This window comes from Humulus lupulus, chromosome 4, assembly GCF_963169125.1.
Source record: "Humulus lupulus chromosome 4, drHumLupu1.1, whole genome shotgun sequence".
NCBI lineage: Eukaryota > Viridiplantae > Streptophyta > Magnoliopsida > Rosales > Cannabaceae > Humulus > Humulus lupulus.
The window spans coordinates 29,356,350-29,367,357 of NC_084796.1; the positions used below are offsets into that span (position 1 = coordinate 29,356,350).

General features: G+C 31.7%; 2 protein-coding genes across 2 annotated transcripts; both read left to right on the forward strand.

The window, feature by feature from the left end:
- The first annotated feature begins 5,358 nt into the window (after positions 1–5,358).
- LOC133832039 (uncharacterized) lies at positions 5,359–6,776 on the forward strand. The gene is made up of 2 exons (XM_062262430.1): positions 5,359–6,343; positions 6,532–6,776. The coding sequence occupies exons 1-2, from the start codon at positions 5,359–5,361 to the stop codon at positions 6,774–6,776; spliced, it is 1,230 nt and encodes a 409-aa protein (XP_062118414.1).
- A 54-nt stretch (positions 6,777–6,830) lies between these two features.
- Positions 6,831–7,573, forward strand: LOC133832040 (uncharacterized). Its single transcript, XM_062262431.1, has 3 exons — positions 6,831–7,040; positions 7,218–7,246; positions 7,312–7,573. Exons 1-3 carry the CDS (start codon positions 6,831–6,833, stop codon positions 7,571–7,573), a joined length of 501 nt encoding a protein of 166 aa, XP_062118415.1.
- Positions 7,574–11,008: the final 3,435 nt, after the last annotated feature.

Below are 11,008 nucleotides of genomic sequence, written 5' to 3' on the forward strand. Positions count from 1 at the left end.
TTCAGGTGGGAATGTGATTCCCTATGTAATGCCGGCAGCAGCATCCTCTAGGGCCCAAAAGAGAGGAAAGTGACAGAAAGAAAGAAAATACATAGCATGTTGCACATTTATTTTAATGCATATGAGGTAGTTATTCTACTTACTGAGCCTTAGCTCATCAGTTAATGTTTTGTATTGTAGGTAAGAGGCCCCAAATATAAATCGTCGATGAGTATACGTGGAGCCAACATGACTGTACATATGGGGCTGACCTGAAGGGAGTGGAGTTCTGCTATGCTATTTTATAAATAAACAAGAAACTTGGTTTTATTATATTTCATTAAAAGTATTTTGTGAACTTTATCATTTACTTAAAGCTTTAAAAGTATTTCATGAACTTTGTAATTTACATAAAGCTTTTCAATTTATCAGTTGGATACATTTTCATTTCTACGTTAAGGTGTAGTAACGCCACGAAAATGATTTATAAAAGTATTAAGATTTGTATGTAAGATAAAGTTTTTATTTAGTTGTGAGTATTGTGTGGTTTGAGGTTATAAACATTATTTATGTATTGTTTAATAAAGTTTTTGTAAATTCAGAATTTCAGTATTGTCGTATTTAGGTTAAAATTTGTTTTACACTATATATGTATGTTAAGAAAGGAGGTCGTTACAAATATGCATGCTCCATGGAAAGCTTTTGGGTATACATTGTCTACAACATTTTCTATGCTTTTGTGCTTGTCTGAAATGATTGTTATACTTGTTTGTAAAATCACAATGAAGTAACTGGTTATTGTGTCCAAATTAAGTAACTGGTTTCATTAATTTATATGACTATTATATTTTTACACTGTTTTTACTATTATATTGCTGGATTATTATTAAACAGTTTATTTTATGTGTTTAGTTTGTTTGAATAAGAATATAAAAAAGAAAACAGTACCTTCTCTTTCTCCGCATGTCTCCTTTAGCTTTGTGAAAAACCATAACCATGATGAATCATTTTCAGAGTCTCCTATTCCAAAGGCTAATGGAAATATGTTGTTGTTAGCATCCATTGTTGAAGCAGTGAATAAAGTTCCCCCAAATAATGTCTTCAAGTAAGTTCCATCTATCACAATGACTGGCCTACAATGTTTCCATCCTTTGATGGAATTTGCAAATGCTAGGTACATATATTTGAAGTGATCTTTATAGTCTGTAACCAGGTGCATTATTGTACCTGGGTTTGAGACTTTTAGCACGTGAAGGTAGATGGGAAGTTTTTGGTATGAATCATCTTGGTTTCCTCTTGCCAATTCTAAAGCTTTTTCTCTTGCTCTCCAGGCTTTTTGATACTCCATTGAAACACCATAATAGCATGTCGCTGATTATGTCATTTGGTGTGTGTACTCTCTTTATTGACATGTATTTTGTTTTTATTAGTTCTCCAATCACATTGCAATTTGCCTGCCTGTGGTCTTCCATAATGATATCCAAGGAGCAGGTGTGAGTTTTTACATACTTTCTGATTTTAAATGTTTCTGTTTTCCTGAACTTTGAAGCTCTAAGTAACCAATTACAATTGTCATCCACACAAGTTACCAGGTACTCTCTCGGTTTAGATATTTTTGTCTTGAATTGGATGTTATGGATCATAGCATAATAACATAGAGAAAATTTCAAGAGCTTTTTGTCCTTATAAATCTGGCCTTCGTCAACTTTGAAAATTTTATGATCAGTTATAATTTCTGTATCTTCTTCTCTTTTTCTTTTGTTTTCTTCTATTCTCTCTATGATAAAATCTGCTACATTATCAGCTATGTCTGTAATATTTGGGAAGGTTTGTACCTAGTTATTTGTCGTGAATGTTGCTTTGTCATATTGTAATTCTGTAGCTGATTGCTGGTTGTTTAGTTGAAGAACTAGCATTTCTAGATCTGTGTTCTATTTTTGTGTTTCTTCTTCATATGTATTGTGTTCAATAATTTAAGCTATTGTTTGATCAAAAGTGGTGATGCATAGTGGTAGCTCTGTTACTGCATTGTGCTTCTTTTTAAGCTCAATGTAGAATAGGACTGAATTGTCAGTGAGTAATTTCATTGGTGGCATACCTGGTGATAACTGGTAACTCAGCTCAATATTTTGAACATTGCATTTTATCTCAGTTTTCACTAAATGAACCAAATTGTTTAGAGAACAATTTGTTGGTATTATCAGTCCAGTCATGATGGAGTCATCATACTGATATCTATTTGTCCATTTTCCTCCAAAACGAATCAATGTCATTATGGATTCCATATCTGCAATATAGCACAACATAATTTTTAGTGATGTTTCAAATGTATCTGGTTATGTTAGTGAATGAATATTATCATATGTTGAAAATATGTAAGTAACCGGTTTCTTTAAGTGAATCAAGAACTATTTTCCAGGTTCTATAATTAATTATTTTGCATTATGTTTGGTTTTGCATGTGTAACTGGTTACTTTAGTGAATGTGTTGTCTTTATTTTTTTTTTTGATATTTCAAATATGCAAAGTTAAAAACATATTATGTAACTGGTTTCATAAACGTAAATCAATATCTATTTTTTCATGTTTCATGATAAATTATTATGCAAAATGTTACGTGTGTAACTGGTTACGATATTTATTTTGTTGTTTTATTTTATATTATTTTGTAATATTTGAATTATGTAAATGTTCAAGTTTTGTGATGTAACTAGTTTCATGTGAGTAATTAAAAAAGTAATTTTCTGTTTCTTTGTGTTATTATTTTGCATGTCGTATATTTCAAACAAGATTTTGTTTAGTTAAATTGTTACCTGTTGAGTAATGGTAGAAATGAAGCTAAAATCAGATTGTTTGTCTATGAAGGAGATGTGATTGTTGGACAAGAATCGAAATTATATTACGATCAGAGAAGAAGTCTGTTGTTGCCGGAGAAGACGATGTTTCGATCGGAAAAAATAGAGGATGAATTGAGGATGATCAGCGTCTTGGTTTCTTGGAATCAGGAAAATGATCGGATAAAATGGAGGATGATCGGCGACTTGGTTTCTGGAATTGGGAAAACGATCGGAAAAATTTGAGGATGAATTGAGGATGTTAAGTTCTCTGGAATCGGTAATTTAAAATGTTATGAGAATCTGATTTCTTAGTTTATGGAATTCCATATTTTATATTTTGTTTTAAGCTTATATTACCATATTTGGCTTAATTACTTTTGTGTCCATATATACTGAAAGTTTAGTCAATTTCCCCATATTTATGTTAAGTTCTCTTAATTTTTTATAATATGTATGAAAAAATTTAATTAAGAAAAACTTACTTTATGGGAAAACTAACTACATAGTTCAATTAAAATTTAAACAAAAACACATCAACATAATTAGGGGCACACATGTAATTAACAATACAATAGTCCTCTGCTCAAGCATGGAAGATGACCAAAGCCTTCTCCAAAACTACGTAACTCTCTGCAATTGCTTCCATCTCCGGCACTCCTTTCTCTGGCGATAGCTTTCTTCTCCTGTGACAACTCCTATCTCTGGCGATTTCCTCAACATTTGATCAATACTAGCAAAGGTTCGACCTCAACTTCTGCAAAAATACTAAACAAAAATCTGTTCACTGTGACAACTAAATTACTGATCCTTTTTTGCAGAAATCAAATAAATTCCAACAATCTTCTAATCATACGAGCTGCAATCTTTACAATTTCCGGCGACCTGCATCTCCGGTACACGATCAAGAAACAAGGTTTGCAAAAAATCGTCTCCGCTGTCAATTCTAATCTATTGTCATTTTCTTTTATTTGAAAACTATCTTAAATCTTACACATAAAACTATATTATTTATATACAATATCACAATTATAGATGAACTATTATCTTGATTATAATGATAATGAGCATGATCATGATGTGCTTTCTGAAAAAAACAAACAATTTATAAACTAAAAAATTGAAATTTTTTATCTAAACCTACTAGTTTGTGTACATTGATTAACAAAAAATAGACAATAAATAAGAACTCTGAAAATTTTACATTCTAATTTGTCTTTACAATAAAATGAATCATTTGATATTAGTGTGAATTTTAACTGCCAAAACATTCAGTAACATTAGGATAACCAGTTACTTTGAAAAATAATCAATATATTCAACTAAATGTTACAGATTAAGGTAACCAATTACCTTCTCATTAATATGATCTTTAGCCAACAATGACTGATGATGATCAACCCCTAAACGTGAGAAAGAAATATAAGCACATTTTAAATGAAGAAAGATCTGTAAAATTTGAGAAAACTATTTCATGCATAATCATGCAGTGCAAAGACTACTTATATATACCTGCAATATTGGAAGATAATATTAATATGAAAAAAAAGATGGAAATCAGAATATTTGGCCTCTTTACGTAGTTGCTTGATTGTGATGAGGCCATGAATTAGAGACTTTGTCTGAGACAATGAAAGAAAAATACCACAAGCAAAGAACTCTTTACGATTAAGGAATAGATATATCTAGGAGTTCACTAATTAGTTACACTAGTGATATTAAACTACCATGTCCTATTAATTAGCAATATGTCCATATATAATACTTTTTTTCTTCTTTCCTTTTTTGAGCAATTTAATGCCATATCTTGAACTGAGAAAAGGGTTGTTCTGTACTCTTTCTCTGACTGATTTCAGAGTAATTAATAAAAGCTTTATTATTTTCTTCATATTTTTCTTGGCCGAATTGGTGGTGTACATTGATTGACTAAAAATAGACAGAAAACAAGAAATCTGAAAATTTTAGATCCTAATTTATTGTCTTTTCAATAAAAAAAATATTTGATGTTGGTGTGAATTTTTACTGCAAAAACAATCAGGAACAATAGGGTAACCAGATACCCTGAAAAACAGTCAATATATAAAACTAAATGTTTTAGAAGGGTATGTGATTAAGGATTAAGGTAACCAGTTCCCTAGCCCATTTAGAACCAACTAATTGCTTAAAAATTGCCAAATTTTGCAGGTATGGACAATACTACTTCTTTGGTTCAATTTGGAGGCAAGTGGAATGAAAACAACAAGTACCAAGGGTACACAATGACTGGGATATTAATAACACCAAATTGTTCTCTTGATAACTTAGTGAATTTGATAAAAAATGAGATAAAGGAAACAACGACAACTATTGAAGTTTCTTATCAAGTAGAAAAAGGAACACCGCCAATGAAGGTTGAAACAGACAATTCAGTGTTGTTCTACATGGAAATAAAGAAAAAAATTGCTGCAAAAATAACAGACTTACCATTGTGTGTCACTATAGTTCAAGAATCAAGCAATGAAAATAACCTTCTTCTACTAGCAAATCAAAAAGCTACAGCATAAGAAATGGAGGTGGGGACATTATTAATGCAAGCAAACCAAGCTTCCATCAATGAACAAATGTTACTTGAAGAAGGAATGTCAAGCACAACAAATGAGGGCATAAATGTGTCATACATACCTCATTTTGCTGAAGAAGTAACTGATTTCATAATTGAAGACAATACAAAAAGAAAAAAGAAGTTGGAGGAAATCCAAATAGTAATATCTGATTACAGAGTTAACACAATAGAGCAAGGGCAAATTTACAAGGATAAGAACACAATCAAATCAACTCTTAGCTACTATGCAATGCTGCATAACTTCCAATTTAAAACAAAAAGATCAAAACCTAGAGAGTACCTAGTTACCTGTGCAGATGAAACATGCAACTGGTTGGTGAGAGCATCTAAGTACAGAAATCAAGATGTATTCAAGGTACAGAAATGCATTCCAAATCACACTTGCTCTGTTGAAATTGTTATGGAAGACCACAGGCAAGCAAAAAGCATCGTAATTGGTGAATTAATAAAGAATAAGTACAAGTCAATCAAAAGAAATTACACTCCAAATGACATCATGAATGATATGAATGATGACTTCGGAGTAACTATGGGATACACAAAAGCATGGAGATCAAGAGAGAAAGCTTTGTGTCTAGTAAGAGGGAACCCCGATGATTCATATCAAAAGTTGCCAATGTATATTTACATGTTGAAGCAAGCAAATCCAGGAACAATAACACACCTACTCACAGACAAGGAAGATAGATTCAAATACCTATACATATATTTCTCTAACTCAATCAAGGGTTGGAGATACTTAAGGCCTATAATTGTTGTTGATGGAACTTTCTTGAAAAATGCACATGGTGGTACCCTATTTTCAGCTTCAATGTTAGATTCAAACAACAACATTTTCGTGTTGGCTTTTGGAATAGCAGACTCTGAAAATGATAACTCATGGCTTTGGTTCTTCTCCAAACTGAGAGACACCTATGGAGAACCTGAAGGTATGACAGCTTCAACTATATATTCTTGTTTACAAATACAAAGGAACTGGTTACCAAAACCAAATACACAAATACATGCTATTTCTTTTAGTATTTGAATAAAGTAACTGGTTACCTTCACCAAAAATTAAACAAAATGAAAAATACCTAATTTTTGTTTTTTATTTTACAATATTTGTACTCCACAGGATTGGCTATATTTTCCGACAGACATAAGAGCATAGACAATGCAGTACATATGGTGTACCCAAATGCTTTCCATGGAGCTTGCATGTTTCACTTGCTCAATAATTTGAAAAGCAAGTATGGAAGCCATGGAGAAGAGCTACAAATGAAACTCATTGCAGTAGCAAAAGCATACACAAAAACAGAATGTGAATACTACATGAGAGGCCTTGATAGACTTGACAGACGCATTAGACCCTATTTATAGAAAGTCAAGTATGAAACTTGGGCAAGATCATACTCGCCAACAAAAAGATACACCATGATGACATCCAACCTTGCAGAGTCACTCAACGCTACACTAAAAGCTGCAAGAAATCTCCCCATTGATATCTTGGTTGAATGCCTTAGAAGTTTGGTTCAAAAGTGGGTTTGGAACAGCTCAAATAATGCAAACAGAACATTCACAAAAGTCTCTACAACAACAAAGAATGAGTTGAGACATGACATTGTTTCAAAAATGAAGTATGAGGTATGCAACTAAACTTATTCTTACTATTCTTTATTCTGTCAATAGATGGTAACCAATTACCTCCCATAACAATAGAAAAAAAAACATTTACATAGAAGGATAACTAGTTACTTTCAATGTTAATTCTAGTTAAAATGTTTATTATCTGATTCTATTTCATGACAAAACTATTTTTAGGTCTTGCCTTTCAACACAATAGATACCAAGTTTGTGATCAAAAGGGGATAAATTTCACAGTAAATATACATAATAGAACATGTACTTGCAATAGGTTTCAAGAAGATGAAATGCCTTGTGGCCATGCAGTAACTGTCATTGCAAAGAGAAACTTGAGTGTGTATGATTATTGTGCAAAGTTCTACAGAACAGAAACGTTGAAAGCATTGTATCAAGAAAATGTTCATCTTTTGCCCCATAAAGATGAATGGAATCTCCCACAACACTTGGACATAATGGTGCTGCCTCCAAAGGCAACAATCACTGCAAGAAGACCAAGAAAGAAAAGAATAAGATCAAAAGGGAACCTAAAGTAATAATCACCTGTGGGAAATGTGGACAACTAGGACATAACAGGAAGACTTGTAGGAATCCTCCAATTGAGAAGCCAAACAAACAGAAAAAGCCAAAGACATAGATTCATATTTTACAGCAAAACAAACCTTTAATAGCTTTATTCATTGAAAGAGTGACTTTCATATTCATCAAGTATTATTCAGTATTTTAATAAAAAAATTTCAAATTTAAACACATTGATTGATTATGCAAACTTATAAAATCCTTTCAAACTAATTTCTTGGATTTGTTTACTTCTTACTTATCAATGCCACCATCAGTATAAATACACCAAAAGGAAACAAACATGAACGTAACCAGTTACCCAAAAATAACAACAAAACAATGATATAGGTAACTTGTTACCCTGATATTACAATACAAGATAAATTACCCACTATAAAAATCTAAAAGCCAAAAAAAAAAAAAATTAAAACCCTTACTTTCTTCTATCACAAACTCCTCTATATATAATATTAAAGTTACTTTAATATTAACTTAATAAACTAGTTGCATTACTATAATAAGACAAACTTAGTGGAAAAATCTAAAAAACGCTTAAGTAACCAGTTACCCTCAGTATATTAGGAAAGAAACAGCCTGAGTACTTGGTTACCCTAAAAATCATTCTTGCCCGAATAACACTAGGAAAATTAGTTAAACAACCCAACTGGGGGTAGTTACCCTCAAATAATTCCATAAAACAATGGAAAAAAATACAAAAACAAATAGAAAACTAGTTACCTGCTTTAAAGTGTTATATAAAATATATATTAATAATTGAAATAAAAAACAACAAACCAATGAGGAAAAAAAAAAAAAAACACTTAAGTAACCAGTTACCCTCAATATGTTAGCAAAGAAACAACGTGGGTACCTAGTTACCCTCTAAATCATTCTTCCCACCACTTACACCTGGAAAATTAGCTAAATATCCAATCTGGGAACTGGTTACCCTCAAATAATTCCATAAAACAAAGAAAAAAAGGAATACTAACTACCTGCTTTAAAGTGTTACATACAATATATATTAATAATTGAATTAAAGAAACAATGAACAAAAAAATAAAAATAAAACAACAAATGAATTAACAAAAGGCTATACTGATATATATATATGTAATGACCTTAAGAATCTCCATGTTTTACATAAGCAAAAATTTAAAATAACTAACTGTAAAACTAGAAATTGATCCATCATTTAATAACTGTTATAGCAAAATAAAAAAGCAAAAGAAACATAATATCACTAAAAGCCTATGCATCAATTTTCATTCTCTTCTGTCTTCTCTCCAAAAGCCTTTCATTGAACTCATCGCTAGTTAAGTATCCCTCAAGTTCTTTGTTCTTTCCATGATAGTACAAGCTGACAGCAATGTCTTCGCGAAGGAGACGAACATCAATATGTTTAGGCATCTCATTCTCCTTCCCAAGTATTATTTGTTCAGCAAAATAAGTAGAAAACACCCCACAATCGCTGCATAATGGAAACAGGTAAAAAAACAACTAAGAACATATAAACAAAAAGAACACAAAGAAAAAAAAAAAACTAAAATCAAATAAACAAACTAACCAATCAATTTCTTGAGGAATGCCTCTAGCAGTGCTCAACTTCAAAGCCTCATTCTCTACCATATCCAACGGACTAACATCAATATTAATATCTTGACGATCATAGAAACCAATCTTCTCCAATAGAAGAGGAATCAAAATAACAAATGCCTCAACAATAGGTAAAGTCTGATTTTCATGCTTTGCACCAGACATTGAATCATACACCGTAAGTGATCTCTGTTGTATATTAAAGTGCAACACAATCCAGTGCATAAGAGCCTTCACATTAACAGGCATGACAACATCATCAAACAAATTCCAATGAGTTGCACAAAACTTGGATTCCCCCTTCATTATCTTCAAAGCAACGCAACTCTCATATACTTTAAATGCACCACTACCTTTTCTCTTAAAATCTTTACACATAAACACTATGTTTTGCCCAAAACAAGTGTCAATCATAGATACTTTCCTCTTCAAATCTTTAGATGATTTAACCTTTCTCCTTAAGTAATACATCATCACATCAATATGCTCCATAATAAAAAAAATACATGCTTATAAGATAATATATATAGAAACCAATCAACTATAACAGACAAGAAAACTTTATTACTCAAGGGTAACTGGTTACCATCATCAACACAAAACAGTTACAAAGCTTGGGTAACCAGTTACCCAATGAACTACAACAAAGCAAACAGTATGGGAACTGGTTACACAATAACATCATAATATATAGCAGCAATAGATCGTTAGACTTATTACCTTTTAAAACACAAAAATAAGTCCAACATGAAAACATAGATAAAATAAAAGGAAGAATCTCACTGATGAATCAATGAATTGTCCAGAGAAATAAAGGCTATGAAACCAAGTCTTCTCATAAATAAGGACAAAAGTGAAGTTAATTGGTGGGTCCACGGAATTATCATCATATTTCTTGAACTTGAACAATACATTAAAACACAAAATAAAAAAGTTAACAAATTAAACAGACATATTACGCATAAAAAAACTTAAAAATAATTAATGGTTATACATACTTGTTCCTTTTCTTCAAATCATGTTTAATCCAAGAGTCAAACTCAGACATATGCTCATGGCATTACTACGGAACTAATGAATATCTCTGAATTATTTTACACCCTTACCAACCTTAAAACAATAAATACATTACAAGCAAATTAATACATCTGATTAAAAACACAACACATTAAAAGTGCTTAAGACATTACTACGGGACTAATGAATATCTCTTAATTATTTTACACCCTTACCAACCTTAAAAAAACAAATACCTTACAAGCAAATTAAAATCTCCAAAACACATTAACAGTTAACAGCTAAAATGGCCAAAATACATAACACATAACACATTAACAGTTAATATCGCAAAAGTACAAAATCAAAGAAAACAAAAACATGCTGACAACAGTAAACGAATGTCCAAAAAAGAACAAAAAATGCATACCTCAACAATCAGTCATTCCCAAAATAAAACCCATGTTAAGCACAACACATTAACAATTAATATCGCCAAAATACAAAATCAAAGAAAACAAGCACATGCAGACAAGAGAAAACAAATGCCCAAAACAGAACAAAAAACCCATACCTCCGCCGTGGATACGCCGGACAACTGTTTCAATCCGTTAGCCAAGACTTTCCGAAAATCTTCCACTCCTTCACGTCATTTCGTCGAGCTACTAGTCGTCCCCTCCGTTCACCGAGCTTCTATTCGACCACTTCGATCACCCCAACTTCTATTCAACCACTCCGATCACCGAAGATGCAGAACATGCAAACACAAAAACCGGCTTGAAGAAGGAGAAGAAGAATAGTCAGATACATAAAAAACT